At 33.3% G+C, this 14,676-nt stretch overlaps 1 protein-coding gene across 1 annotated transcript in view; it reads left to right on the top strand.

The window, feature by feature from the left end:
* The window catches only part of LOC140443662 (integrin alpha-PS4-like), a 157,411-nt gene that overhangs the window by 90,075 nt on the left and 52,660 nt on the right, over positions 1-14,676 (top strand). The window contains exons 14-17 of the mRNA XM_072535032.1: positions 1,293-1,494; positions 2,132-2,298; positions 9,136-9,208; positions 11,490-11,958. Of these exons, the coding sequence (XP_072391133.1) occupies positions 1,293-1,494; positions 2,132-2,298; positions 9,136-9,208; positions 11,490-11,958 (911 nt within the window). The remainder of the gene's footprint in view (positions 1-1,292; positions 1,495-2,131; positions 2,299-9,135; positions 9,209-11,489; positions 11,959-14,676) is intronic.

The raw sequence follows: 14,676 nt of genomic DNA, 5'->3' as shown, positions 1-14,676 counted from the left end.
TCAGTTAACTCCTCATCTGAATTCATTGTTCTTTATTTATAGTAATTTTCTGTGCTAGGGTTATTAGTCACTGCGTCACGGGTGCAGTTGTGCGAAAACTCTACTCAATTCAAATTTCCGCCCACACCCGCGCTGGCTGCTTCCAATACTCTAACACTTTTATTCCTAAAACTCAGAAGCCGGCCCTGACTATATGTTTATATTGTTTGTATCAAAGCTACTATTATTACTATTAAAACTAAAATTCTGATCCATCGAACTTTAAAAGCTGAATAAATGCTCACTGTAGAGAGCGAGTAGATAAAAGGGAATCACTTCCTAACAAACCGTTGTCAGGACCGTTCTAATTTCGCACAAATTTGATATTCTAAACCGTTTTCTTTGATTTGAGGCAATTAACAACAAGTGTATTTCTTTGAACTTAAAAACAGATTCCCATGTGTTAGCCAGTTTGAAAATAAGGATTTACTGAATAGAAGAAAAATTATATACTATAACATTTTAAAGTAAATAAGTAATTAGAATATATAATTAAATAAGATCATATTATAATACAGTAATAAAAATATTAAGCATCAAATCTAAACGTAAAATACTTTCCCAAACAGTATGTCAATGCAAAAATTTAAGATTTTAAATAATAAAATATCATTGAATGAAAAGAGCTACATGCTATTATAACAGTAATAACTGTAATTATTATTCTGCACGTGAACTTACTTACTGACTTCTTCGACTTCTTTATCTTCAAAGGAATTATAACGAATCAAATAGAAACGAAAAATCTATGTGAATTAATATTAGATCACACACCAGTCCTTCTATCTCTTAGTACAACAGTCATCAAGAAAATAACGAAAGCCTCAACAATAAATGTATTGACTGGGAAATGTTTAAAATCTCTCCAAGATTTCAATGTTGGAGTTTGATGCAGTCCCCCAAAGTTTCGTTAACTCCAGATATATGTTAGGATTGCTTTATAGACGAGTACTTTATTATTTAACGAAAATGATTATATGTAGCTAATCAGCCAGAATAGGTTGCGACATTTGAGACCAAGTTTTTTGCGTATCGTGAAAATGTGTGTCTTTCAATTAAATTTTTGGCCAAGGTGCGTTCCAAGATACTTGAAAGTTTTTTGCTGCTGTAATTGATGACTATTTAAAAGTACTGGCGGTCCTTTGCGGTTTGTAAAAGTAATATGAACCGCCTTTGATTCGTTTGTTTAAAACGCCATCCTTCCTTGGTTTATCTTTCTCTGTTTAATTATATTTTTTCATTTTTTTTTTTAGTGACAATACCCTCATTATTGGATCTCTTGTATATTTAAAAATGGAAGTTAACATAACAAATACTTTAGAAAATGCTTACTCTACAAAATTTTTTGTAGCTTTGCCACCAGTAGTATTTTTCAGACAACCTCCTCAAAAATGTAGCTCTAATGGATCTGCTATAGTTTGCGACGTTGGGAACCCTTTAAGAAATAATACAAATGTAAGTAACAGTTATTTTATTATAAAATAGTCAGTAAATTATAAACAAGATTTATACCCAACCCAAAACAAACTATTTTTTGATTTGTTTACACCCACCTCACAGTTTTTCCTAAATCTTTCTACCTTTTATCAAAGGTGTTACTCACAAGATTAGTAGAAGAACTCTTAGTCCTCTAAAAATCAAAACCAATTTCACTTCTCACTCCAATTCTCTGAAGTTGTCCAATCTCGTCAGATCCGTAAAAGACCAAATCCCCAATGAAGACCATGGTGCTTACGAGATACCTTGTTCCAGTTGCCCACGTACATACATAGTATAGACAACCGACGAATCCATAACCGTATTTACAAACATTTTATATCTGTAAAACATTCCGATACTACTTCAGCCCTAACCCAACCCCAACACCATATTTAGACAGGCTACAAAATAGATTTAGAAAAAGCAAAATCTTTGGTAACATGATTTATAGATTTCTAAATAGTCTTTTATCTATTATAAATTAAAAACTATGCAAAACACTCCAGTAAACAACAATAAACAATATTTGTTTAACATGATCATCTAAGATTATACCTACATTTGATTTCAAAAGCGAGAAAATATATTTTGTGTTATTTTTTTCTTCTTTTAGAAACCACCCATTGAATTTGAAATTGGAGTTTTGTCTTTGGACCATCAATATGATATCGATCGGCTGGAAATATATTCCAGAATAAGTACCCAAAGTGATAATTCAAATAATGATACTCAGTTGACTACTTTAACTCTAAAGAGAGAAGCGGATATTACCATATATGGGTAAGACGACTTAATAATATTGTATAACTATTAAGAAACCATTAAATAAAATAATATAAAGACCATCCAACAAACAAAAATCTCCATTATGGATTTTTGTAAAAACAATAAAACTCATGAAATTTATGTAAGGAGAGTTGAAGATCTACAATAGTTCATTTATGATCCACAATATTTTATACTTGATATTTTTATTTTTTGTAAGACTCAATAAAAACTTATAGGTATATTATTTATAATTGATGTAAACAGCAGTTTTGTTGTCTTCAAACCTGGCTGCTTTTATTTCCCACAAATTATTATTTTTATTTACACCCCTTTAATTATTATGTGCTGTATAGTAAAGCTCTAGTCTCTCAGAAATTAGCTCTGTGTGTCTAGCATCGTAGTTAGCTTGCATTTTAAAACTAAAAACAAAATTATAAATTATAAAGTTTTATACTTTAAACAAAAACATCTACCTTCTTCTCACAGAACACGTATCGATAACTTGCAAACGTCCAATGTTTTAGTGTTTTGTGAATTGGACGTATGCAGTCGAACGCGTAGGCCCATGTATCCGATTTCCGACATACGAAAATCGTCTCTTTTTGTAGATGCTATTTGGAAGCTAGTCACATGGTTGCGATTGTCGGATACGAAAATTCGTCTAAACTGCCAACTCTCAACAGTCAATTTTTTGTTTATTGCTTGGATGTTTGGCTGGTAATTGCTGTTTTACCACTTTTGCGTGGTAAAACAGCAGAAGGGATTATTTCCGCATTGGAAATAATTCCTTCTCCTGCTTTAAATTATTTAGTTTATTATGGGTAACGTAAAAGAAACTATGTAGACTCAATAACTTATGAAATGTGCAATTAGGCATTCTAATGGATTTTGGATTTTAGAAAAGCATTTGACAATGTCAATCATAAACAATTGATAGATACTCTGCGAAAGACAGGTATTGACGACAAGGACATTCGAATTGTGGCAAACCTATACTGGGGTCAAACAGCAAGAGCAAAAATTGGCAACGAACTCACTGAAAGTGTGCAGATCAAAAGAGGTGTCCGTCAGGGGTGTATATTATCCCCACTCCTATTCAATATTTATTCCGAAGAAATATTTAACAAATGTATGGAAAATGCAAATGAGGGCATAAAAATAAACGGCGAGTTAACGAACAATATAAGATATGCCGACGACACGGTGATCCTTGCCAGTACCATAGACGAATTACTGCAGGTAATGGAAAGAGTTTATTGAGTTAGTGAGGAATACGGCCTGAGCCTCAACTTCTAGAAGACAAAGTGGATGCTGATAAGCAGGAAGCAACAGCCTGCTCGACAGTTACGGATAAGTAACATACTAATTGACCATGTAGAATCTTATGTGTACCTTGGCACCAACGTAAATGCAAAATGGGAACAGGCCACAGAAATTAAGACGAGAATAGAACGAGCTAGAGCAGCATTTAGCAATATGAAAAAGCTCCTAATAAGCAGGGATTTGTCTCTTCCCCTAAAACTACGTCTAGTTAAATGCTACATTTTTCCGATCTTACTGTATGGTGTGGAGGCCTGGACGCTGACGGAGACGATCACGAGAAAACTATAAGCATTCGAAATTTGGGTGTACCGACGCATTCTTCGTATATCCTGGACCGAACATGTCACCAACATAGAGGTAATCCAAAGAATCGGAAAGGAAAAAGAAATCGTGAATACAATTAAACAAAGAAAGCTTGAATATCTAGGCCACATATTGAGACACGATAAGTACCGTCTACTGCAATTGATTGTCCAGGGAAAAATAGACAGTAAGCGAGGGCCAGGCAGGAGAAGACACTCGTGGCTCCAAAATCTGAGGAAGGGGTTCGGGCTCACATCGGTCGAACTATTCAGAAGCGCAGCAAACAAGCTCAGAATTGCCATGTTAATAGCCAACGTTCGCAACGGACAGGGCACTTGAAGAAGAAGAAGAAGGTAATTGCAATATTTATCAACATCATTTAGCTTCATTTCCTGCAATAGATTATTAAAAGCCCCTTGTGACTTTCTTTGCTTAAATATTTCACAAACCAAATACTTTCTTTGCCGAATTGTACGTTTTGTTTTTTTTTGCGAATTAAAAGAAGTAGACATAATAATAGCGTTTTATTAACTTTACGAACATAGCTTCTTCGATTAAAATTCATGTTTCAATAAATTGAATGTACAGATGTTAAACTATTGGAATGCAATTAGGTTGCAAAATATCCGTTTTATCGGAAAAAGTTATAATAATTTTATTTTTATCCGATGTCCGAAGCGTAGTTAAAAATTTCGGATGAAATTCGGCGCGAAAATATTCTGATTCGATTCTGACCAATGAGAATATTGTGGATTATCGTGTCGTCGGAAATCGGATACATGGGACCCCGCCTTAAGACAGACCGCTTGTATAAAGTTAAAGTTATCATTTGACGAGTACAGCACGTCGCTTGCGACTGCTGCTTGCGTCGAACGCATGCGACCATCGCATACTGCACCTTTGCACTTTTGGTCAAGAAAGGCATAAGCTCCTAATACTCTACAAGGGGGGATGGAACTAGAGAGGAGAGTATCTTATTCTAGAGTATTTAGAGAGTATTTTAGTACTTAAATAATATAATATAACTCTTTGTTTTGGATATTTTATGGACTTTAAGGACATTAAACTTTTATGTTTGATATATTAGACATGTTGTGACTGGCTGATTGATACCTAGTCTATGCCATCACAAAAAAAATTTTAGATAGTTCAATAAATTTTGAGAAGGTTTTCCTTTAGATCTTCTATTTTTTTTTTAGAGTAAGCAGTTCTATATTTGAAATATTTAATTCAGATAAGATAATATATATGCAATAATAAGTAATGCATTCTTAATAACACTATATAGCAAAACAGACACATTGACACTGAGATGAAGTCAAGAATTTATAAAACCAGTGTAAAACCAATAATGACATACGCCTCAGAAACAAGACCCGACACAGCCACAACGCAAAGGCTACTACACACAGCAAAGATGAGAGTACTGAGAAGAATTACAGGAAATACGCTGAGAGATCAAAAGAGAAGTGAAGACATTAGAAGAAAATGCAACGTACAATGTATAAATGAATGGACACAAAATGGAAAAAAAGAATAGAATAACCACATAAGCAATTTCCGTGTCGTCAAAATAGCAAGAGATAAGTCACCAATCGGCAGAAGAAGTATCGGACGACCGCGCAAAAGATAAAGCGACAACCTTCCATAGAGGTATTAATCCTCCAATGAACAAGCAGAATTGCTGATAAAGAGGAAGAAGAAGACGAAGAAGTAATGCATTATGAATTGTGGCAATTGCATACGAAAGCTGCACTATTCACCTTTAAAACCCAACTTTTGTTGATAGGACGCGCTGATCAAAAGATATCGAATTTTTACAGTCGAGTTGATACAAATTTTATTTAAAAAGTTAATTTCGCGCGCGTAACTTACATTTAAAATCGTCGGTCGCTTCAAGCGTTATTTCTGAGAGAATGGTTCATTCTACGCAAAAAAGCACTAATTAACATGTTTGTTTAACATTATCTCAGCTACATTTTTTGTTTGAAATATTTTTTTCTGCTGCGTACAGATTCTTGGTAAATCGATGTTCCCCGTTCTCCCCTTAAAAGAGGGAATTTTAGGGAGAAGCCCGTGGGAAGAACCGGCAAAATTTTTTGCATAATTTTTGGATTGCTAAAATTGGCATTCTCAACAAAAGTTCTTATGATTTTTCGAGGTCAACTCTCTGACGACTGGACTACAAATAATGTACGTCGTCAATGTAAGAATTAGAATATTTTAAATTACTTAAGGGTTACAATACTCCTTGGAACTTCTTCTTCTTCATTTTATATAGACATGACTCTGTCTATTTTTTAACGTGCCTCCAGTAGGTTGTCGTTCCATCGTTTTCCTGGTCTTCCTATTGGGGAACCGTCTCTTGCCATCTTTACTACTCTATTTGTTGTTATTTGGCTTATATGATCGTTCCATTCTACTCTTCTATTTCTTACCCAGTTCTTGATGTTCTCCACCTTGCATCTACCACCTTTCAGTGTTTATCATCTCTGCTGTTTCTAACATCCGTTTTGTCGTCTTTGTATCAGGTCTTGTTTCTGCCGGGTATGTCACTATTGGTCTGATGACTGTTTTGTAAATTCTGCCTTTCGTTTCTTTCCTGATATTTTTATTTCTCCATATTGTTTCATTCAGGCAGCCTGCGGCTCTGTTTGCTCTATTCACTTGATCTTCCACTTCAGTTTCTAGCTTTTCGTAGCTAGATAATGTGATGCCTAGATATTTAAACCCCATCACTTGTTCTATTATCTGACCTTCTAGCTCCAATTTATATCTTAGTAAATTTGCTGTTGTAACCATGTATTTTGTCTTTTTTGGTGAAATTAACATGTTACATTTTCTGCGGTTATATTAAATTGGTGCAGCATGCGTTGTAAATCATCTTCACTTTGAGAGAGTAGTATTGCATCGTCTCTATAGCAGATTTTTTTAAGTTGTTTTTCTCCAATTTGGTATCGTTTTTTAGTTCTTACTTTTTTATTATTTCATCCATAATCAGGTTGAACAATAGAGGACTCAGGAAATCTCCCTGTCTTATCTCATTGCCAACTTCAATAGGAACGGTTAGTTTTTCTTCTACTTTTACTGTTATTGTGTTGTTTGGTTTTATTGTGTTTGTAATATTTTTGATCGTTTTAATTATTCCTAGAGTTATCTCTCTTGCGTACAGTAAGTGAATAACGTCTTTTAATTTAACCCTGTGAAATGCCTTCTTAAGGTCCACGAAACATAGATATGCCGGTTTGTTGTATTCTAATGATTTCTCTTGCACTTGCCTCATTACAAATATAGCGTCGGTGCATGATCTTCCCGACCTAAAACATAGTTGTTGTTCTGATAGTGTTATAATTTCATTCAGTTTATTTGTTATCACTTTGGTTGTTTATTTTAGTGTTGTGATTATTAAATTAATTCCTTTGTAATTAGAGGTATTAAGATGCTTGATCTCCATTCTTGAGGAATTCTGTTTTGTACTATTTTTTTGGATTAGTTTTAATAGTTGTTTGATCAGATCTGGTCCTCCGTACTTTAGGAGTTTGTTTGGTATTCTGTCCTCTCCTGGTAATTTTCTATTTTTTAATTTCCTTATTGCTTCCTTTACCTCTTCCTCCTCAATATTTATTTCTTGGTTTGTTGTTACCTCTGGTGTTGGTGATTCATTATCGTCACATTTAGCAAATAGGGATCGAAAGTAGTCCATCCATGTTTCCTTCTGAATGTTTTTGGTTTTTGTTAGTTCGTTCATCTCTTTTCTTTGTCCTCCGATCATTCTCCATATTTCTGTTTCTGTTCCGTAGAAGTCGTGTTTCATCTGTTTTGAGAAGTTCTGCCATTGTTCCCTTTTTATTTGTCTAACTAAAGTATTCGTTTCATTTCTGATGCATTTATAGTGGTTGTATGACTGTTGTGTTTGTTGTGTTCTTTATTGTAAAAAGGCTTTTTTCTTTTCTTTACATTTTGTCTTCACTTCCTCTCTAAACCATGGTGTTTTCTTTTTTGATATGTTAGTGTTCGTTACTTTCCTCTCTCCAATTGATTCTTGGGTTCTTCTCTCAGCAATCTTCTCTGATATTTTCTTCCTGTATAAATATTCTGTGGATTCCGTATTTAGTCCTTCGACTTTGATTTTTGTTTGTGTTGGCGCCGCTCTCTTGGGTGGGAAGTATTTCAGGATGATTCTTATTTTACATAATACTCGGCTATGATCGCTATCTACATCTGCTGAGTTAAGGCATCTTACGTCGATTATTTTCGATAGGTGTATATCACTGTTGATTATAACATAATCTATCATAGATCTTTGTCCACGGGTGTTATTAAATGTACATTGGTGTATGTTTTGGTGGTCAAAAAATCTGTTGTTTATTCTTAGTTCGTTATTCGTGCAGAAGTTTATCATCAGTTCTCCATTTTCGTTTTTGACATCCTCGTTATGTTTTTGCTTAATTCCGAGTATTGTTTGATTTCCTATTCGAGCTTTAAAATCCCCCAATATTATCATCTTCCCTCTGACTTGATCTACTACGTGTTGTAATTGGTCATAAAACGCTTCCATTATTGTTTGAGTCTTGTTATTTTCTGGCCCGTATACTCCGATGATGTTCAGGTCTTCCTTCTCCATTCTTATATTTGCTGATACTATTCTTTCTCATATGTATTGATACTCTTTGATGTGATTTTGGTACCTTTGGTGTATTAGTAAGGCTACCCCTTCTTTGACCCTGTTTTCTTTTGCTCCTTAGAACTTGGAATAAATATATTTTCTGGTTATTGACTTGTAATATGTACTTATCCCACGAAATTGGATACTGAGGTAATGGTTAGTCGTCATTATGATTCTTATTGAAAAAAAAAATATAGCTTCATCATTCTGACATTGCTACAAATGGAAATTTCCAGTTCATCATCATACTGCTGTAGTTGTTTGATATATTCTCTGTTATTTCATGTTCTGTGAGTGAAAAAGAGAAACAATATAAAAAAATAAACTCTACTATTTCTTTTTTTGGTTTCTAGCTTATAAGCCCATTTGCAAGTGAAATTTTTTAATTAAAGAAATATCTTGTTTTTTTGCCACCGTAACTAATTCTCCTCTAACTAAATAAATGTTTAATTACTACCATTTTTTCCAACGAAAGAAAACATTTAATTTCTTTAAAAAAAATAATAAATTTACCTATTTCTAAACCATTTTCTATCTTAAAATAAGTATATTTTCAGACAAAGTGAACAAGAAACCAATTATTATGGAAATAGCTCTGTTAGCACATCACTCCTAACGCACACTTACAAAGTAAGTAACAATATTTTTTTAATAAATAGGCAACAAATGTTAACATTAAGAAAAGTCTATGCTTTTTAAATTTGTGTATTTATTATTAACAGGAAGTTCTTTAATTCCTTCTACGACATATTTCGTTCTAAATTTGAGACTAATCAAATAGTGCAATATCAAGTACAAAATTTCTCACTACGGAGTAGACACACTACGTAGTGTTATTTATCTACATATATCAGCGGTTCTCAACCACCGTGTCGCGACACACTGGTGTGCCGGAAGAACCTATCAGGTGAGTCGCGAGATTTACGAATACGGTATTTTTATTTATATTTTTTTACTTGTTATAATATACCAATCATGCATTCAACCATTTTTTTTAAATATTAGTTATATACCACGTTACACCAATCAATAAAGTGCCCATCTGTAATTGTTTTCTCTCTGTTTTTAAAATTTAACCGACATAACTCTCAATTAACAAATAACTTTATGTTTAGCAAGAAACAGTCAAAATACATAGAAACTTAGATATATTATGTAGTTATTTTACATTGTCAAAGAACTAAACAGTATTTCATATGTTTTAAACTTCTAAACGTTGGTATGGATAAGGACATACGTTAATATGGATAAGTACATATGTTGTTTTCGAACTGACTGAAAAACATACTGACCTGTCATACCGTATTTTAAACAGTAACTTGCGTTGTTTTCACACGAAATGGTTGATTTCCATATTGAACTCATCATGGCGTCGAAAAGAAAAGTCATTTCACCCCAAATATGGACTTATGTTGTTTTCGAAATGTCCTATTCATTACTATATACCCCGTACGCAGTTTTCTTGCTACTGACCAAATTAAACGTGGATGTGAAAATGTAATGTAAAATAATTTTATTTTAATTACAGAGACGATATACAAATTTTTAAAACGAAAAAAGCCAGCTTCAGAAAGTCAAATCTCTTCTGAAGTAGAAAAAAATAAAGACGAATGCATTAGCGCCGAAAAAAAAAATAAAAATGGATAAAGAAAGTTTAAATATTGCCTCTGCTTCGCAATCTAGCAAGAAAATTATAAAACCAGGATCAACAAAAGAAGGACACAAGCGCCAGTACAAAGAAGAGTATTTAAGTTAAGGATTTACCTGGACATGTGTCGAAGATAAACCTAATCCGAGGTGTTTGATATGTGGTAAGACTCTTTTAAACGAATCGATGGTTCCCAACAAGATGAAAAGACATTTGAAACAAAATCATCAAAGCGTTTCCCAAAAACCGCGCGAATATTTTCAACGTCTACGTTGTTCCATTCAATCATCCTCGTTAAGAGATTGTTTTACCGGCATGTAAAGAATTAGTTGCTACAATGTTAGGCCCGGAAGCTGTTAAACAAATATCAAAGGTACCTTTATCAAATAACACAGTCCATCGACGTATATTAGATATGTCAATCGATATTCAAATTAATGTTAGGGAGGTATTGGCAAATACACAATTTGCTTTACAACTGGACAAAAGCACGGACATTTCGGGAAAGGCCCAATTGATATCTTTTGTAAGATTTGTGTACGGGCCGGAAATTATTGAACAGTTCCTATTCTGTCGTGAATTGAAAACAACAACCACTGGAGCTGATATATTTTCTACTGTTGACACCTTCTTTCAGGATCGTGGACGGATTGTATTGCGATATGTACAGGTGGTGCTGCTGCAGTGACGGGAAATGTCAAAGGATTTTTAAGTTTCGCACTAAAGAAAAACCAGTTGATAATAATTACTCATTGCTTTTTACATCGAGACGCTCTGGTAGTAAAAACTACGGATGGAAGCCAACTGAGGGAAGTTATTCATCCTGTTGTTTCTATGATTAACTATATCAAAACTCGTCTGGTGAAATCAATGGTGTTTGAGAAACTTTGTAAAGACATATACGCAGATCATAAAGTCTTGTTATTTCATAGCAAAATTCGTTGGCTTTCGAAAGGAAAAATACTAAACGGACTGACCGACCGGGTTGGTAATAAATTGGTGAAAAATGAGTAAAAAAATATGGTACAAAAACTATTAGAGTGGTAATAAATTGATGAAAAACAGGTGAAAAAAAATATGGCATAGGTTAAATTAAATTCAGCTTATGTGCTTCCGATAGCTTAAGAGTTCTTAACTAATGGAACTAGAATATACAAATATTAATAACAAAAAAATCCATGAAAATATAAATTTTGATGACTGTTAAACAAAAAAATATTTTTATTTCCAATGCAATCAGAGTTATTTTTATTTTTATTTTAGATCGAAAAATTTGGCGCTAGCTCTTTAGAAAAATTAATAGTTAAACTTCAAGTACCTAAAGAGTATCACGAAGCAGGTAAAAAACCTGTTAAGTTTCTTATTTCTATTGCTCCTGTTGAAATAACATTTGGAGGACAATCGTTCAAATGTAATGTAAACGGAACTGAAGAAACTGCTGAAGTGACTACCAAAACTATACTGAACTCTGACGATTCAATAGAAACTAGCAAAAAACGAAGAAGAAGACAAGTGGAAATATATAAGCAAATTTCGGATAGCCGCCAAAATGAAGACATTAAGGTCGACGATGAGGAAGTTCAAATCATTGCTAATAAAACTTTGTTTTTAAACTGTTCATCGGAGGGAGTTACTTGCTTTGAAGCTGTTTGTAGTTTTGGACCTTACAGCCAAGAAAATACACCAGCATCAGTGACTTTAAGGATGACGGTCAATATTACAGAAATAGCAGGTAACGTAAAATATTATTTATAAATAGATATAAAATAAATATATTAACATTCATCATTCTTTTTGCGTTTATCCTTATGCGAGGTCGGCTTCCCTAATTATATTTCTCCAGAAGTTTCTATCTTGGATCATATCAATATCAATACCCTTTACTGACATGTCCTGCCTAAGCATCTCCTCCCAGGTCTTCTTTGATCTTCCTCTTCCACTCTTTGCAGGAATCCGCAGATCAGCAATTATTCGTATTGGTCAATTAACGTGTTAACATAATCGGTAAGGACCTTACTTATGGTCCTGTTAGGTGGCTCCCTCGTTCACTAGAACTCAATCCTCCTATTTTTTTTTATTTGGGGATTTTTAAAAGACAATATTTATAAAACCAACTGTAACACTAAGGAAGGCTCACTACAAAGCATTCATCAAGCATTTAGAAAAATAAAGACAGTGCATAGACTCAATTGTGTAAGATCTGTAAGAAAAAGCTGTCAATTATTATTAAAACAAAGCGGGGGGTATTTTGAACATTTAATATAATTTTTAATTTTTGTAAAATTTATTCTAGTTGTTACCTTGTTTACTATTATTGTTTTTAGGTTTATAATATTAATATTTTTGTAAAATGACTTCTGGTTGTTAGGTAATTTCTTGTTGTTGGTAAATTTGTTATTCATATTTTTTGAGTTGAATAGTTTTATTTATTAGATATATATTAGATATATATTTATTTCTAATAAATAAAACTGTGGAGGATTAACATCTGCATAATAAACTGTTAGAATGCGTTTTGGTTTTAAGTGTCTAAGATGATGTCTAACATGATGTATAAAATTTTTATTATAACTGCAACAAGATATATAGTATGTAATATTAGGTGAAAGAGAATTAAAAATGTAAACGAAAAATGTCAAAATATATAGGGTGTCCCATATAAAAAAACACAAGTTGGAATCATATTTCTGTAGTCAGACCCCTAAAAAAATTATTGTACGCCACTGAACCGTTCTATAATATAACTATCAAAAGTTCTAATAAAGCTTTTTCTTTCCTACTAAAGAAGATATATAACCCTGTTGTTTTCGACATTTTTCAATAATCACCCTGTATATCGCTAATGTTGGGAGCTATTGATGATTTGATTGGACAATCGTTACTTTAACGAAAAAGTAGTCATAACATCTTAACTACTTTTTTTCTATCACCTCTAGTTTTTGGTGTACCCTGTAAAACATACCAATTTGGGACACCCTATACAAACTACAGGGTCATAAAACTACTATTCCATGAAAATATGGGAGAAAGTAATTGATACATGGATACGTGAAGAAACCGAAATATCCGATAATCAGTTTGGCTTTATGCAAGACAGATCAACAATAGATGAAATTTTCATTATAAAGCAATTGGTGGAAAAATACAGGAATAAAGAAACAAACGCCTATATGGTATTCATTGATCTTGAGAAAGCATGGGATAGAGTTTCTCGAGAGATTCTATGGTGAGCATTCAATAAGAAAGTAAAGTCCCCGGTGAATATGTACCGATTGTGAGAGACATGTATGAGGGAGTAACAACTAATGTTAGGACAAGTTTGGGAAAGACTGATAAATTTTATGTAAAAGTAGGATTGCACCAAGGCTCGGTGCTTAGTCCTTATTTATTTTAATTAGTTTTTGATCAAATAACAGCCAAACTACAGGGTAACTTTCCGTGGTGCTTAATGTATACTGATGATGTAGTTAGTAGGAAATAGCTAAAGCAAGTTAGAACAAAAACTGGAACAACGGAGACAAGCTACTGAGTAAAAAAGTTTAACACTTAGTAGCACAAAAACAGAGTATTTGGTATGTTCATTTAAAGATGTAGTTACTACAAATAAAATGATATATTTAGATGGTGAAATTACTGTGAAAAGAAATAGTTAAAGTACCTAGGACTGCTATTACAGAGTCATGGGGAAATAGATAGAGTTGGATGCAGTAAAAGAATTGCACTGCAATTCTGCTAAACACAGCAGAATTGTTAAAACTCTTGAATATAAAATTAGTGACACACAATTTGGCTTTACAAATGGTATGGGCACAAGAAATGCTTTGTTCGGCTTGAATGTGCTGGCCCAGAGACGCATGGATATGAATCAAAACATGTACTCATGTTTTGTAGATTTTGAAAAGGCATTTCATAAGGTTAAACATAAAAAGCAAAAATATTGACAGTCGTGATATGAATCAAACTGTCAAGGTAAGATTTGACAACCAGAACATCCGAGATATCAAAATACAGAGAGGAGTCCGTCAGAGATGCGTCGTGTCACCACTACTCTTCAATGTATACAGTGAAGCGGTATTTAAAGAAGCTCTCTCAAATTCAATAGAAGGTATCTCTATCAATGGAGAAGTTTTGAATAACTTGCGTTTTGCAGACGATACAGTAATAATGACGGGTAACAACAATGATTTACAAAACGTAATGCAACGACTTAATTAATGCTGTCATGAACACGGACTAAGCACTACGACGGAAAAAATATAAATGCATGATCATGACTAAATCAGCAGATGCAAACATCTAATTGGTTGTTGAAGATATTGTAATTGAGAGTGTGGATACCTAGATACTTAGGAACATGGATAGCACCAAATGTAGACCAAACCACGAAATTAAGACACGTATTTAAATAGCACTTGCATCATTCGTTAATCTTGAAAATTTTCTTTATTGT

Source organism: Diabrotica undecimpunctata, chromosome 6 (assembly GCF_040954645.1).
Source record: "Diabrotica undecimpunctata isolate CICGRU chromosome 6, icDiaUnde3, whole genome shotgun sequence".
NCBI lineage: Eukaryota > Metazoa > Arthropoda > Insecta > Coleoptera > Chrysomelidae > Diabrotica > Diabrotica undecimpunctata.
Note: the sequence above shows the minus strand (reverse complement) of the source record. Positions and strands in the feature narration are given on the sequence as shown.